The 17,565-nt window shown below is 41.9% G+C and overlaps 1 protein-coding gene across 1 annotated transcript; it reads left to right on the plus strand.

Moving 5' to 3' along the window:
• The first annotated feature begins 2,575 nt into the window (after positions 1 to 2,575).
• LOC119650033 (vanin-like protein 1) lies at positions 2,576 to 17,565 on the plus strand. The gene is made up of 6 exons (XM_038052514.1): positions 2,576 to 2,709; positions 2,767 to 2,907; positions 2,972 to 3,115; positions 9,829 to 10,154; positions 16,542 to 17,318; positions 17,375 to 17,565. The coding sequence occupies exons 1-6, from the start codon at positions 2,641 to 2,643 to the stop codon at positions 17,529 to 17,531; spliced, it is 1,614 nt and encodes a 537-aa protein (XP_037908442.1). The 5' UTR covers positions 2,576 to 2,640; the 3' UTR covers positions 17,532 to 17,565.

Raw genomic sequence — 17,565 nt, forward strand, 5'->3', positions numbered from 1 at the left:
AGGCTGAACTTGACCAGATAAAAGCAGCAGGATCACTCTTGAGACCGTTTGACATCAAAAACGTGCCCCATTTTTAGCGTGGCGCTGGAAAAAGTGATTCGTGACTCAGAGGTAAATTCGAAAGACACCATCCTCTTTAAGTTCACCTAACTACTGGCCTATGCTGACGAAATCAACATCATGGGAAGAACGATCCGAAATGTACAAACTGCTTCATCCAGATCGGGCAAGATGAAGTATATGATGGTAATATCAGCACCAAAAACCAAACAACCAACAATATCAAATCGTACCTGTTTATGGAGAACAATAAAGCTAGGAAACTACAACTTTGATATACAGGGTGCGGCAGCATAACTTCCTTTTTTAAAATGCGCGCCACTCAGTTAGTTGATGTCATAGCGGAGCGCTAGTGGTCTCGTTCAAGAGAGGATACTGTAAAGTTTTGTCCCGACACGGTTCAGTCGCCATCATGCGTTGGAATAGTGAGGAGCGTGCCTTTGCCGTTGAGGTTTACTTTTCAAGCGGATGTTCGGTTATTGCAACACAGCGTGCATTTCGGAATCGCTTTAATTTAGCCCCGTTGGCTTCCGTCCCAGACCGCAAATCAATTGTTACATGGGTCACTACATTCAGACAAACTGCAAGTGCGACAAAAGAAAGAACTGGAGTCCCTCGGCCCGTTAGATCACCTGAGAACATTGAAGCAGTGAGAGCGTCAATGTTGCGATCGCCACGGCGTTCTGCGCGCAAACACGCATCTGCCCTTGGACTATCCGATCGTTCTGTGAGAAGAATTCTTCGTGATGATCTTCATTTTCATCCCTATAAGATGGCGATAGTGCAGGAACTTTCAGAACGTGACTTCAATTCTCGGATGAACGCGTGTGAGCTTCTTCTTGATGTCGTTCCCGAGGGTGCTATTGTTTTTTTAGCGATGAAGCCCATTTTCATTTGTGTGGGTCGGTTAACAAACAAAACATGCGCTACTGGGTTGACACCAACCCTCGAGAATTGCATCAAAAGCCTTTGCATTCACCCAAAGTCACAGTGTGGTGTACAATTTCCTCAGCTGGAATTATTGGTCCTTGATTTTTTGAGGAAAATGAGGTTACAGTGACAGTGAATTCGGACCGGTATGTAAACATGCTACAGATTTTTTTTTTTTCCACACCTAGAAAATTTGGATTTGGGGGACACTTGGTTCCAACAAGACGGTGCAACAGCACACACTTCAAGAACATCGATGGCTGTTTTGAGGGAACACTTTCCAGAGCGCCTTATCTCAATTAGAGGCGATTTGGAATGGCCGGCACGCTCTCCCGATCTGTCCCCTTGTGATTTTTTTCTATGGAGTTTTTTGAAATCCCGTGTTTATGTGAACCGTGCATGAACCCTACAAGATTTGAAGACCAACATCCAAGAAAAAATTGCCAACATAACACCTGCTATGCTAACAAGAGTCATGACAAACGCCAGAAATCGGTTTACGCAATGTATGGAGAATGGGGAACGTCACCTAACAGATTTGATCTTCAAAACAATGTAAATAAAAACTTTAGACATGTACCTACATTATAAAAAATAAATAAATATTTTCCGATGCATACAATAGTTTTTATTGAGTTTTAAAAAAAGGAAGTTATGCTGCCGCACCCTGTACTTCTAACTAATGAGTAATTGCTCCAGAAATACTTTCGGCAGTATGGTCAGTCGAATGATCTTTACTGCATTAGCATAGTTAACGACGAGTCTCCTGGCCCCTATTTTCACCCCTGACCTCCTCGGCATTTCCCCTCTCTTGGACTCGGCTTTGGGTTTCTTGGGAGCATTCCCCTCCTATGACCCAACCCCTCTGCTCTCTACTTTCTTGGCTCCGATGTTGAAAGCTCCTTGAGATAGCGCAGATGCCATTTACCACCTGCGGCACGGGGCCCTGCCTCGTTACTGACATATGGTATGCTGATCTTGGGCGTACCCTTGCTTGCTAATGCTTTTTGAACGGGAACATTTGTTGGCTCCTGTCTTCGCAGTAGGTTAATCTTGGCCTTGGTTTCACAGCTTCATTTCTCAACTTCTCCCCTCTTCAGTGTAGTCCCTTCGTAGGTGTAGTCACCTGGCTTTCAGCGTTGCGGAGATGTACCTTCCACTGATTGGTCCTACTTGTTCGTTGTTTGAGTACAATACTATTATCAAGTTTATTTGAGCGGATATTGGGAATGGGAAATATTTTGAGCATTGAATTTTTCTTCTTGTCTTATTTTAAGTGTGCACATTTTTCCTGCTCATTCACCTATTTTTCAATTTGCGTCAAAACTAAAATCTGCTTGTGAAAGTACTAATTGAAACCTTTTATTTGATACCCTACACGGGTATGTTAGGTGAACAAATTGACATCCCCCCTTTGCATAGATGAGGAGCTTTCACCGGTTTCCGCCAAAAACCCCAGAACCGGCGCACAACCGTAGCAGCTTAGTGTTCCCAATTTGACTCATATTTGGAAAGACACATATGTATGTGTCTGTAGTGTTGAGATGCTGCAATCAATCTTTATGACAAATAGTTAACGCGGATAATGAATTCAGTAACTTATTGGATTCCGAAGCGTTCAATTTGCTTCTCTTGTCTCTCCAGTGCGATATGGAAGTAATCAAAGTGCTAACTACTGTGTTTTTTGCTTTGGTGGTTCTAGGGGTTGGAAATATCGAAGTAGATATATCTCAGTTGTGGAATGCTAAGATAGATAACAGTGACTTCATCCTATAGGCAAATCTACCAAATGGAGATGATTTTTATACAGCCGGGGTGTTGGAGTATAGTTACTTGGTTTCCAACAAATCGATGATGGAATCCGTAGAGTTGAATGTTAATGAGTATGTGCGCTTCATAGAACTCGCTAAAAGAAAAGTAACTGAATCGTGAACTACCAAAAAGGGGTTTTTGAAATTCTAATAGATTTTTCCCCATTTAGAATGTTGATGTCTTGGTGTTTCCTGAAGCAACACTCAATCATGACTTTATCGAAACCCGAGAGCAGTTAAGTGATTATGCGGTAGTTACTCCAGATCCCAAGCTGAAGATTGCCCCATACGAGCATGAAAATGATTATTCTTCCGTAAGTAGGTCCTTCTGGCACTAGTACTATTTTCTACTAAATTATTTTCTTTTTTTTTATTATTTAAAATTATTGATTTCTTAAAATTTCACAAAATGAGGTTTTCACTAATTGAAAAATTACAGGGTATGCATACATATATACAAATTCAAAACAATTTCATTCATTCCCGATCTGATAGTCTGTTTAGATGGGAAGTTAGTAGATAGCATCTATGCCAATCCCAAAGGACTTGTCATGTTATGCCGCTTAACAAAAAATATTAGTGACCCCAGCGAACTACTTTAGATCTTCCTTTTAATAACAACAATATATAAACAGGCGAAATATAGGAAAACACTCCATCAATATATGGTAGAAGAAAGTTAGAACTATACAGTTTAATCTTATCAACAAAATATGTCTATTTGAAGCAGATCCGTAAATATATAAATAATGAGTTAACGTCATGGTCAATTTTTCCTCCGTAAAAATGAGAACAATTGATACATAAAGTGAGCTGTTGTAGATTATTAATAATTAGTATTATTTTTGAGAATCACTATCATCCGTATCTTGCAGTATAGAATAATCTGATTAGCGTATTCGCTTTCTTCTACAACTGAAAACATATCACTTTGTTGCGACCTAGGTTTTAAAAAAAATTGGGACCTCTGAAACAAATAAATTGCTGTATTTGCTTTTGAGGTTTTGCGCTGACCAAAACTTGTTTAAAATCGGTTTAATCTGTATTCGACCTTTATTAGGAAACAGTTATACCTATTGGTACCAAATTTGGTAGGAATATTGCAATTGTCCCCACGACTTCGATGCTATCGTCCAATCTTCCTTTTAGCCACAGGGGACTTTATCAAGCCCCATCAGAGGACTAATCTTCGTGAAAATTTCCGGTCCGCTCACCTGCCTCGCCGAACTTGAATGATTCCGACAACTATACACTCTTTTATCAAAATGTAAGGGGTCTAAGGACCAAGCTGTCGGATTTTAAACTGTCTGCCTTAGCATTCCAAGATCATGTTATCTGCATTTCTGAAACATGGCTGGGTGGGAGGATTTTAGATTCTGTGCCCCTCTTAGGTTACTCTGTCTTTCGTTGTGACAGAGATTGCGCTGCGCTTGGCAAGATAACCGACGGATGTGCCCTAATAGCTGTTAAGTGCCCTCTCCATGCCGAAATGATCTTTTCCTCCTACGATTCAGTCATCATACGTATCTTTCCACCAAACGTATGTCTCTTTATCATATCGTAGGTATATTTTCTCTGCCTAAGCCCGCCTTTTCCGTACGAGGATTTCTTCCACAGATTATCAGAGGTTCTAACCGTTTTGTTTCCCTCACTTCCCTTCAACAAACTGCGAGGAAGAAGTTCCTGTCTTCTAGAAACGATGCTGACTTAGTTTTTTTTTTCAAATCTCTACGTTCCTCGGTCAAATCCTTAATATGTAAGTCCAGAAACGAATATTTGACCAGCGTGGAAGACTCACTAAAGCGCGGAAACCTGAAACCTTTCTGGTCCCATATATGCAACTCCCGCTGCCCTGTCCAGTTATCCCCTCCGTCTATTAAATTCTCTGCTCCTTAGGTAACTCCCCCCCAATTATCTTGGGATTTACTCTGCCACTACATTTCCTCAGTCAATGTTCCCCCTCCTTCCTTCGAATCCCTCCCGATAGTGGATGATGTCTGCCCTGTACCGCCTACGATTCCCTTGCCTACCCTTATCTTTTTCGGACCTGGCTACAATGGTCTTCCAAACCTTATTTTGCTCAAAACTGGTAAGTCCATCTTTTTTCCTCTATCTCTTATTTTCAACAAAAGCCTCGAAGAGAATCATTTTCCCCTTGTGGAAAAAGGCGTTTATACCCTTGCCCAGAATTACCGTCGCATCTCCCTCCTTTCCTCGTGTTCCAAAATACTGGAAAGATATGTCAGCGATTGGTTGTCCGCCCACTTTGGCCACTATATAGGGAAAGAGCAACATGGTTTCGTTAAACGTAGATCCACTGCCTCCAACCTGCTTGACTTTACCAACTTGGTCGCCAAATGTCTAAATTCACGGCAAGAAGTGCATATCATTTACACTGACTTCGCTAAAGCCTTCAATACTGTAAATCACAAGATACTTCTATCAAAACTCTCGTATCTAAACGTTCCCATACCATTTATTTTATGGCTTGCCTCTTACGTTTCCAACCGATCCTGCCGCATCACTTTTGATGGCTGTACTTCCCGCTCCTTTTCCCCCTCCTCTGGCGTCTATTCTGGACCCTTTGTTATTTTTATTATTTATTAACGACCTTCCCCTTAAATTCATTCTAGGAGTACTAAATTTTGCACCAGCATAGAGGATAGTAATACGCATATGTGGAAATCCGGTTATTAGCATTAAAGTTATAACAGGCCGTGCGAGTTTATTGCATCTTAACACATGCAAGTAAAACTCCGACGTCATAAATAACGAGAATAATTGACATGCGGGTGAAATATTAAAATTTCATTTATGAAGAATCTGGTTCTTCCCAACCCTTTTTAAGTTTTGTGTAAAATGAAACTTCGTTAAGATCGATACAATGTCTGTCTGTCTGTCTGTCAGACCCGACTTATCGGAAACGCCTGAACGAATTGTCACGAAATTTGGTGAGAACGGGTGGTCGATGAATCCCTTTACATACAACTGGTGGCATCATTTCGAACTGGGTTTTGAAGGGGGGCTGCCCATACATGCAAAAGCGGAGTGAACATTTTTTCACCGAATGTGGTCATGTGGGGTATCAAATAAAAGGGCTCGATTAGTACTTTCTTCTTACTTTTAGTATTGAGTGAACATAGAGGAGTAAGGGCTCAAAACGCGACCCTCAAAAAGTGAAGCAGGACTCGTTCTCAGAACCTATCCAGTCGAAAAATCTGAAAAATTCACAATGATGCATCCATAAGAAATCCATAGTATACCTCAAAATACATTCTATTTCGATATCTGCTCAAATAAACTTAATGAAAGTATATTACCATATTTTAAAAATTTGCACGATAGAGCTCCTTAAGTTTGCCCTAGAAGTACAAAATTATAAATAATAGTATAGTGTTTGAAATCCATCCACCTATTATTAACAATGGTATAGAAGGAATGAGGATGACGATTCCGTAGCCTACACAATGACGAAATCTATGAGCGATACCATGACCGTCCGGTTGTGGACAAAATCCGGCTCAATAGGTTACGGTGGGCGGGTCACTTAATCCGTATAGATGAGGATGAACCCACCCGGAAAGTCTATAAACGCAATATCTATGGTAGAAAAAGAAGACGAGGCAGACCCTGCCTAAGATGGAGCGATGGCGTAGGCCAGGACGCCAGACAGCTTTTGGGGATATCGAATTGGTGGACCTCGGCACAAAACCGGGATGTCTGGAGTTCCTTATTAAGGCAGGTCTAGACCGGATACCGGTTGTTGTGCCGTTGATGATCATGATGATAGAAGGTCAAAATTGTGTATTTCACGTAAATTTATCAGATTCTAAGACGTGTATGACATCATTATGATATAAAGGTAACTCGTATGAACGGCAGACTTGGATTTTGGAAATACATATATCAAGGAATATCTTGCATTGGAGGTATGTGCGAATGGAAAAACGTGCATAAGAAATTTCGCACACAGCTGAAGCGCTTCCGATATTCCAAATTGTCACTTACTCCTGTAGCCTGAATAGCCTAAATTTTTTCCCATTCTCAGTAAACCTGCTTCTTCTTTCTGATTTCCTCGCCATCCTTGCGTTTCATGATAACCTATTTGCTACAACTTCTCTATTTCCCCTGAGAACTTACAAGTATGTCCTTGTACTAGTTTCATCCGACACCAATTTTAGTAGCCTACTGACTAATCTGCAGCTATTTTGAAAAGGTCCCTATCTTGTCTCGCTTCCGTGTGTCTTCAACGGGACACAGCTTCCTCAATAGATCACGAATCGCAGCATACCATCCTAGCCCTCTGACACCGTCGACGATGTATCGGCTTCTGCCGCTGCATTCAATCAAAGTACTTCACCTACTCGCAATAGTGTGCCCGAGTTCAAAGTGGCCTCCCCACCGAAACGGCTGTTTATCCCAAAGGTAAAGTATACTAATTCTGACATACGCGTCAATTTTTGTCTTCCTGTACCGTTATTCTATCACAATGGTAGGGGTTGAAGAATCAAGCTGGAAGCCCGTAATTTGTTTGCGCTGGTTCAAGAAAATCATTACCATCTGTATTTCAGAAACCTGGCTTGAAGATAAAATGTTAAACTTCGAGCTCTCCGCTGGCTACTTCATTTTTCGCTGTGAAAAAGGCCCGGTGGCAACACTAAAGTCCACTGGCGGCGGGTTTCTAATTACAATTAAGCATACACTCCCTGCCGAATACATCCCCCCCTCATCTAGTGTCTCTATTCCAACTCCGTTCTGCACTTTGTTTCTTATATGCAAACACGGAGGTAATTTGTGTGAAAAATTGCTCGATAGATTGCCTGAACTTCTTACTATCACCTACCTCTCTTTTCTTATCTACCACTGTGATGATGTTAACCATTCCAGGGTTAATTGGACTAATCGTCCTAGTTTTTCAATCTCTTCCAATAACCTTTCCTATGTTTCCTTAACACCTTCTACTTTACAAATGCTTATTCTGCGTTGCAATTCAACAACACCAAAAATTCCTTGGACCACACTCTTGATCTTTTTCTTTCTAACTTGCCTGAGCGTTACATTTCCATATTTCCTTATCCATCCGCATATATCAAAATCGACGTTTACTGTCTAGACCTTGAGTTTGAAGGGCGGCTCTTTCGGTGCAACTACTACCTTATCCGAAGTCAGCAATGGTCAATTTTCATTCACTTTGCTCTTTTCAAGGTTATGTGTTTCCCAGTCAAATCAATGAATAAAATCGTCCATAAACAGAGTTCCGAATGAGCTATCTAACTATAAACAAGACATCTGCATAATTTTCAACAAAACTCTCGAAGAATACTACTTTCCTCAACCTGTAGAAAAAGGGCCTTATTATGTAAATTCTCAAAGCGGAGACCCTTTCCCAGTTGTGAACTATCTCCTTCCTCTCTTCTTGTTCCAAAATTCTCGAAGGATACGTCAACGACTGACTACGCAATTTTGTCACTCCATAGCAAAGCAGCAACATATTTCTTAAAAAAATGATCTACTGCTTCAACCTCTCTCTACTTTACCAGATCGTTACTAAAGGTCTTAATTCACAACGGGAGTTACACGTCATCATCATCATCAACGGCGCAACAACCGGTATTCGGTCTAGGCCTGCCTTAATAAGGAACTCCAGACATCCCGGTTTTGCGCCGAGGTCCACCAATTCGATATCCCTAAAAGCTGTCTGCGTCCTGGCCCAAGCCATCGCTCCATCTTAGGCAGGGTCTGCCTCGTCTTCTTTTTCTACCATAGATATTGCCCTTATAGACTTTCCGGGTGGGATCATCTTCATCCATACGGATTAAGTGACCCGCCCACCGTAACCTATTGAGCCGGATTTTATCCACAACCGGACGGTCATGGTATCGCTCATAGATTTCGTCATTGTGTAGGCTACGGAATCGTCCATCCTCATGTAGGGGGCCAAAAATTCTTCGGAGGATTCTTCTCTCGAACGCGGCCAAGAGTTCGCAATTTTTCTTGCTAAGAACCCATGTTTCCGAGGAATACATGAGGACTGGTAAACTGGGAGTTACACGTCATCTCTACCAATTTCTGTAAAGTTGTTAATTTCGTCAATCCACACAACACTCCTCTCCAAATGCTCTCTGCTAAATTCCCTCTTCTCAATTTTCACATTGCTCGCCTCTTACCCTTCTTACCGTTGCTGCAAAGTTTATTTTCATGGTTACCCATCCCTCTTTCCATCTTCCTTTTTTGGAGTTCCCCATGGCTCTATACTTGGACGTTCCTATCCCTTTTTAGGGTTTTGCGTAAAACAAAACTGTCTATCACACCTATCTTAGAAACGGTTACTCTTATTGAATCGAAATTTTGTGGAAAAAGGCACCTGTGAATCCCCTCGCATAACATAACATAAATATAGTCCCACGTTGACTTAAAGGAAATTGGGGGGGGGGGGGAATTACCATATATCAATTTTTTCCCCTCCGAATATAGTCATGTGGGGTATCAAATTAAAGGTATAGATTAGTATTTTCCCAGGCTGGTATTAGTTTTAAGATTGGTTTCAGAGGGGAGTGGCGCGGGAGTCTGAAAAGGGGTCAGTTGTTTGAAAGACCCGTTCCCAGAAATTACCCATCCCAAATATTTAAAAAAAAAATATGGTGGTTCCTTCATGGTATCTGGTATCTCAAAATACTCTTCATACCGATACCTGTTTAAATAAAGTTAATGTTCGTGTTTATTACAAGTATTTTTTTTTTAAATTGCCTGAGAGCGCCTAGCTTCCGGTATTCCCACTTGTTTGTATCTATTTTAGGTGACCTTTTTCACATTTGCTAATAATCTTGAATTCCTAGTATGAAGTGTATGAGGTTGACTATCAAAATAGTGATTTCTGGTTTTTTGACTCGTTTTAAGAAGGTAGGATCATCTGGCGTAAGTCAATATTTTGATATTTCACGTGGTTTTGTTTAAATTTTTGGAAATACAATTTTCTTAATAAATTAATGGTAATTATTAATCTATTAATATAAATCTATTTTAAAAGATTTTAGTGAAACTCTCCAAGGCCGCTAAGGACAATCAGATTTATGTTCTGGTCAATCTGATTGAGAAGATGCTGTGTACATCGGAATCTGATGCTTGTAAACCACCACATAATGTCCATAACGATGGTTATTGTCTTTACAATACTAACGTAGTTTTCGATAGAAAAGGACGTTTAATATCCAGATATCGTAAAGTGAACCTTTACATTGAGCCTCGTTTGGATGAGCCATCGGAGCAACCATTACCTATCTTCGAAACAGATTTTGGTGTCAAATTCGGACATTTTATTTGTTTCGATGTTATGTTTAAATACCCTTCGAGAATGTAAGTATTGAATGTAAATATTACTATACATCATCACTATATCATATAATATGAAACGTATATGCATGACAATATTTTTATGACTCATTAACACTTTTAAGATTGAAGATTTAAAATGAGATTAAATTTATTTCCAACGGTTTTCCTAGTTGGTTTGATCTCCTGTTTCGCACTTCTCTGCTCGGTCAATAACGAGTTGGCATGGGCAGTGGGACGTCTAAACACTCAAATTTTTAGGACATTTCTTTCTTCAGTTCCTAGTAAAGTTAGCCGGTACTAGGAAATTTATCTCGTGCAGGTGTTTTGATTGTTGTAAAGTATTTCTCTGCCAGAGGATAACTACGTCTCCTAAGCCTTTTCCAACGACTATGCAAGGATATGGATTTAAAAAAAAAATGTCGGTTAAGTATAGCATATAGATAACCAGCCGTCGATTAGATTTTGGTTCTCCAATATTGGGCATCATCCTTGCCAGAGATAGGCTAGCGTGTGCTGCCTTTTCGCGCGCATAGTCCAGGTGCCCCTTGTAGCTCGATTGAACATCGATCATTACCCCAGGTATCTAATGATCGATTTTGAAATGACCTCGGTATTATCAACCCAGATTTTGACAGTGTTGTCGTCTCCATCTTATCTTCCGCCAGGTCCAATTTCACCATTTGGAGCCATGCTTTGATGGCATGAATGGTTTCGCTTGCATACTGATGGTGTTCGCAACTACTACCACTGCCAGGTCGTCTGCAAAACCAATCAATGTTGCCTGCTTTGGCACGCGAACGTCGAGCACTCCGTCGTACATTATATTCCACAGCAGGAGCCCCAACACTGAGCCTTGGGGAACACTGGCTGTCACAACATATTCCTTCAGCCCATCGTCCGTCTCGTACCAAAGAAGTCTCTCCGAAAGGTGCCTCTCGATTATCTGAGTTAAGTAACCAGGGATATCCAGTTTAGCCAGGCTGCCTATAATTCAACCCCAGTTGTCTGCGTTAAAGGCATTCCGGGCATCCAGCGTCACCACCATGCAGCACTTACCAGCGGCCGATGCCCTCTAGGCCAAGCCTACAACCGTTGCATTGTTCGTGGACCGCGCTCTGCGAAAGCCGTATTGCCGCTCCAATAAATTACCTGCTAGCCCGACGAACGAAGCCAGTCTGTTGTATACCACCCTCTCCATTATCTCCAATATCTTCCCCATAGTGTCTAGAAGACAGATTGGGCAATATGAAGAGGAGGCGCTAGGTGGTTTTTGGGGCTTCGGTAGCAGAACCAACCTCTGCCTTTTTCACTGAGCGAGAAACACTCCTTCCAACATGCACGATTCCAATGTGCTTATGAACCATGGATGACTGATTTTAGCTGCCAACTTCAGGACTTTGTTCGGAATCCCATCCAATCGCGGAGCATTATTATCTCCCGTAGTTCCTCCTCGGTCACCCCGGGGACTGTGAAGACGTTCATTGAACCATTGGATGAGGTCCGCTTTCTTCTTGTTGTGGGAAAAGAATTGCGATTATTTTGAACAAGAGTCGCGGGCACGTCACTTAAAGTGATTTTTTCCCACGAATCTTGTTCATTACAACCTTGTAAGCGCCCCACGGGTTCACATTTGCTTCAAGGCACAATTGCTTGTAGCAGACACGATGCTCTCAACAGCGCGATTTCCTGGTTTCACCAGTAGTTTGGTTTCCTACTGTGGTAGAACTTCCGTTGCGGCATTGTTGAGTCGCATGCCTCATTTATCCGTTGAAATAATTGGCTCACTTTTTGCAGCGTCGTTCCCTTCAGATCATAACCTCCTTCCGTCAGAAATGTCTCTTCCTCGAAATTGGCCACCCGCTATCCTGTTTTCTTCGTCGCCTCCTCGGCTCCTGGTATCGAGAAAGCTGGCTTGGTGGTCACTGTGGGTGTAGTATTCACTCACCCACCAGACCATCCCTCTTGCCAACGAGGTACTGAGAGAGGTCAGATCGACGATTGAACCTAGCTCTCTGCCTCGGAAAGTGAACACGCATACAACGTTAGCTAGTACGATGTCCAGCTTGGCGAAGGTTTCTAGTGCCCCACTGTAAAGCGCATGCGTTGAAATAGCCGGCAATGACCTTGGGGCTCTAGTCCCTTGCGTCTAACACTAAGCAGTCCACCATCTCCTCATATTGCGCTAATATTGGACTTGGAGGAGCATTAATTTGTGGATATGGACGCCGTTGGCTTTTGCCCTAACAAAGCCAGCTCCTGGGAATGCCATTGTTTCTTGAATGGCATGCCGTTCACATGCCCATATCGCCGCGTTTCCCGATGAGTCTTTCACCCACATAGCACTACCGTAATTTCGGTGAGGTTCACATATTACCGCCACGTCCACATTAGACTCTCGAGTGGTTTGCGATAGCAAATCTTGAGCTGCCTCGCAGTGTTTGGGGTTGATTTATATCAGCCATATTTAGCCCTACGATTCAGCTCCCTCCTATATGCCGGGCACGTGCAACATGCCAGTCGACCACCCCCTTTCCTTTTTGAACAACATGCATTGTGAACCTTCCGTGCAGTCTTTGATAAGGTTGCCCTCTTCTCCACACCTCCTGCACTTTCCCGACCTATCGTGCTCACTAGTGCATGCTGCTGCAAAGTGACCGAAATCGAGGCATATGAAACATCTCTTGAGAGATACTTGCTCCCTAACTCGACCCACGACCTAACCTATTCTTACCTTGCCCGCGGTAATCAGTTTAATCCCTGATTCCACCGGTAAGGTAATAATAGCGGTCTGTATACAACCATATGCCTTTTTCATCCTTTTGATCGCACTTTTTTCTATTCCGCTAAGATTGAATTGTTCCCTTAGCGCAGCACAGATATCCTATCGTGATGTGACCTCATCGAGGTCTTTGCACTCGATTACTATCTGTTGCTTTCGAGCATCCATGTTTGCTTGCTCACCTAGCACCTTTTCCACTTGACCGCTCGAAAACTAAAACTATCTCGAATCCGTTCCTCTGCCCTTCATTTGGCAAACTTTATTCGAACAAGATTTGAACTTTATTGTTTCAATCCTCTATGGAAGCCTTGATCAAAATGATCTGTCAAGAGGTACCCCGTTTCTTGGGGTTAATCATTTGCATAATAAAGTGATTTGTGAGTGCCTTTGAACTGCTCTAACCAGAAGTTCTGTCAACTCCTGGCGTTTTCCAATTGCCTTTTCGACGGTTAATAATAATAAATAATAATGTCAAGGGAGGTTCTCCCAGGTGCTTGAACCTGTTTTGTACCGTGCAAAAGGCCCGCCGACTATTCCAGGTGGTGGGGTGGCGGTGTCATCACTCTCCTCACAGAATCTATAGCCAGTATCCGTAGATATCCCTAGCTTACCCAGATGATAGTTTAGCCTGCAGTGACCAGTGAGTACTCCCACTCTGATCCGGGGGGCTCTTCTTGGTGAAGTTTAAACAACATTTCGAGCCCCCTATGAGCACCCTGAACTGTTCCATTCCTAGTAAGTTCGTCCAGTAACGTTTCGTCAGTCATTTCTTTTTATTTCTCAATGTCGTAGCCAATAATCCATTTCCGACTCCGCAGAATGGCTCTAGCTCGTATAGTAGCATTGCTACTTCTTCTCTGGCCAGCTGCTTCGGTGCCTTCTAGTCCAATGTGCCCTGAAACCCAGAGTATCCAGATTTTATTGAGCGAGCCGAGTGTGTTCAGCCTTTCAAGGCATTCCCATACAAGTTTGGAATTTACCTGGCAGGGCCTAAGTGCCTTAACAGCCGCTTGGCTGTGGGTTAGAATAGCAATGTTCTGCCCCCTATAGTTCTTTTGGATGTTGAAGGAAGTACATCTGTCTAAGGCGTATATTTCCTCTTGAAATATGCTTGGTTCAAGGTGTATTTTCCTTGGACCAATGATCCCAGCACCTGCTCCCTCTGCCTTAAGGGTTGCCTCAGTGTATCAAGCGTACGTCACGACGTATGTCACGCCCTTTCAGTTTGCTTTGTTGTTGCAATGTGTTTCAAATTTCTCATAGAAGTGGAACCTCGCTGTCACGTTACCCCTTGGTATCAGTAATTCGGGATAGTGCCTAGAAAGAATTTTTCCTTCGATTTAGGCAGCTTCCTGCTTCACTGGCACTCCTGAATTCCGAAAACCGCCCCCGCTGCCTACATTTGTACGTGCAGATGGAGAGGAGTCAATTCCAGAAGAACTTCCAAGAATGCAGCTGGGCAAATTCTCATTGTTCTCTGATACATACGCACGCTAGTCTTTAAAGTTTGAACAACTCACTGGTTGTTGTGCTGAGTTCCGTTCTTTTTGCCCAGATTGTCGCCCCATAGGTAATCATTGGCCTTACTATTATATTACGGTGTAGGTATATCCAGTGCAGCATTTTCGGAATTCATCCCCATTTTGGCCCTGCTATATAGCTTTTGTGGCTCTTCGACATATGTTTTGAACATGTGTTTTTCAAGGTAGTAGGGGGGAGGGGGTTAGTATAAATGTTTAAGATGTGGAAACCATGCTGCTTTCCAATTGCAGCGACTGGGTTGACTCCAAATACTTCTTCAGAACTCTACTGATTGATCCAGATTGGAGCTGCCTTCCTGGCCTGAGTTGGTGTGAGTTAAAAAAAAATAAATGAAGGAACAGGGCGTTGCCTTCTTTTTTCTGAAATCTCTGTTGATATCTGAATATGAAATCAGAACATTCCCTAAGTTTCTGCTTCAGCTTCTCAAGAAATTCAGTACTTGGCTTTCATAGAAAGGAGAGAATGTTAGTTTCACTTATGGTAATGGATTTCCATTTCGGCAACCAAACGATCACCCTAAACTCTATATATCAATGGCGGCCATTATGTTGTTGATTGACGAAGTAAATTTTAGTGTTTGGAAGAATCTCAACATATTGTGCGTTATTATGAATTGGGTCAGCACTCCCAGTTCTTCTGACTATAGGGTTTATGGAGTGCCTTACAAGTGAAGTTTTCGAGCTTTTTCTTTCATTAACTATGTTGATAGTTGATTGCCCGCCGAGCAGATTTAGTCTCGTGAAACAGGTCTAGAATGCGTCACGGAGTCGTTATCCGTACGGGCGCGGATAGGTTTTCCATTCCTGGTGGTTGTTGGCATCACCGTCAAAACGTCAAAGTTCAAAGAGCCATTCTGATGATTTTGAGCAATCCTGGACCATATCAGATATTACCTTCTTGTCTCTTGGGTTACATTGACAATAACTAAAGAAATTCTTTCATGTTAGCCCTAGTGTTGCAGTGCCCCATGGCTATCTAGATTTGGAGTGGAGGCTTTGAAAGTGTGACAAATTATGGTTTGTTGCACCGCGGGAATGTTTCTACAGTACACTACTCTATCTCTCTTCTTCTTTAGACTTTGGTCCGTTTTGTAGTAGAACTAGCTAATCTAGATCAGTTTCACCATTCTGTTTGGGGAGAGTCAAAAGCCAATCCACGTTTACAGTAGCAAGCTATTGCTGTTTCAATCCACCTTTGGGTGGTTTTCCGTCGACTTGCGGGTTCAAACTATTGAGTTCTTGCTAGTGTTAAGTATATGGCCATGCCATCAAAGAGGTCTCACTCGCATTTTTCCCATGATAGATATAACCTCATATCGATCGTGGCTATTACCATTTCGGACGTGATTATAGGGTATTAAGCCAATCATGCAAAACAATATTTTTTCCCCCATTATCGTGAGGCGCAGTTGAGTTTCTTTAGTAGTCGACCAGTATTCGGAACTGGTAAATTTTAGATTTGAGACGTTCCCTAATGCATTCATCGTAAGAAATGCCAGTTATGGACTGCCATGGCACAGTTTACCATGTGTTGAGAGTATTGATCCGAGATACTTAAATTGTTCAGTTCTTGGTAGGTCGCTGTCATTGGCAGTGATAGTGGCTGTTTCTTTGGAGCTGATTGTCAGAAACTTTATCTTATTCAGATTCAATTGGATACGGTGTTGGTTGATTGAGGATTCTTCCACTTTTAGACAAGCAGCTTGTACCATTGTGAAGGGCGTTGAATTTATTCTTCGTCTGGTGGCAGAACAATTTAACCACCAAGTAGAGGAAGTAGATGTCGCAATGTTTACTAGATGAGTTTGTGTGGTACACAGTCAAACACTTTTTCTAGATTCAGTAATCAATGTAACGAGGGCGGCCCTTGTTATGCTGTTTCCCCATTCGTATTCACACAGAGTGTATCGCGTAAGTAGTTCTACCATTCTTGGTTAGTAGTAATTTGAAGGATGTCACGGGTGTGATCTTCTTTCTTCAACACTTACCTTCGATTAAGCTAAGCTGTTAAGGTAGTGCATAAGTTAGGTTAATTTGGCTTTGTAGATAGGGATAACAAAAAATGTTGTTTTTTTTTCTCTTCAACAGATTAGTTCAGCAAGAAAATATCACCAACATTCTTTATCCAACATACTGGTATGCTGGCCTTCCTTTCTTCATAGCAGAAACCATACATCAGGGATGGGCCTACAGCAACAATGTAAACTTCATGGTCTCGGGTGCGAATGTCCTTCACTTCGGAACATCTGGTGCAGGAATCTACTTTGGCCACAAACGAATCCAAGCAATAGAAACGAAGCCAGATCCAGTAAGAAAATTGTATACTGCAAAGGTACCTAAAAATATTAGAGCAGATGTCAAATTTGAAGAACCTCAGATCAGAGAGGAAAGCTCAGCGGCAGATCTTCTCAGATTGTACGTAAGTGAAAATTGGGTATCTGAATATCCCATTTTCTTTCCTTTGAAAGAGCCACAGGAAACTGTATGCGTCAATGACAATAAATTATGTTGCACGGTTGAGGTTAAGAAAAAGGACCTTAAAGTTCCTGACGGAGCGGTGTCTTATAAATATGCACTAAGCCTGAATTACACCACGAAGCTCTATATAGAAAGACGAAATATGGGAGAAATAACATGTGCCATTGTAGCATGCACTGGAGAAGCCATGGATACCTGCGGAAGAAGATTTCACACCGAAAATGTAGCTCCAGGAATAGAGTTTGAACATATCAAAATTACAGCCAAAATCCGCTCGGATAAATTTGAAGATGTGATGATCCAACCAAATACTGTGACCACAGGACTTTTACCATTTGATGTTTCCAATTATACTCTTACTGAAACTGATGTCTTCCCTGACCAAAGGTATGTAAAAACATAAGGTAAACTTATTTACTAATGGCTGAGTTTATCTCTTTCAGTTACAACTATAAAAATTTCACCATTGAATCGACGACAACAGTGTCCGAGTTTTTAGTTTTTGGAATGTTTGGACGAGATTTTAGCATGGACCACGACAAAATGGAGGATATTGCCCGTTTTCATGAGAAATCAAAACGTAACAAAAACTCAGTTTGAAATTATTACGACCGATCTCTATTATACAATAAAG

Source organism: Hermetia illucens, chromosome 2 (genome assembly GCF_905115235.1).
Source record: "Hermetia illucens chromosome 2, iHerIll2.2.curated.20191125, whole genome shotgun sequence".
NCBI classification, from domain to species: domain Eukaryota; kingdom Metazoa; phylum Arthropoda; class Insecta; order Diptera; family Stratiomyidae; genus Hermetia; species Hermetia illucens.

Excerpts from the sequence above, each read along its gene's own strand:
- LOC119650033 (XM_038052514.1), top strand. The coding sequence starts at position 2,641 with ATGGAAGTAATCAAAGTGCTAACTACTGTGTTTTTTGCTTTGGTGGTT. Across the intron at positions 2,710-2,766 it reads TAGGGGTTGGAAATATCGAA|GCAAATCTACCAAATGGAGA; the intron begins GTAGATATATCT and ends TTCATCCTATAG. Across the intron at positions 2,908-2,971 it reads TAGAACTCGCTAAAAGAAAA|AATGTTGATGTCTTGGTGTT; the intron begins GTAACTGAATCG and ends TTCCCCATTTAG.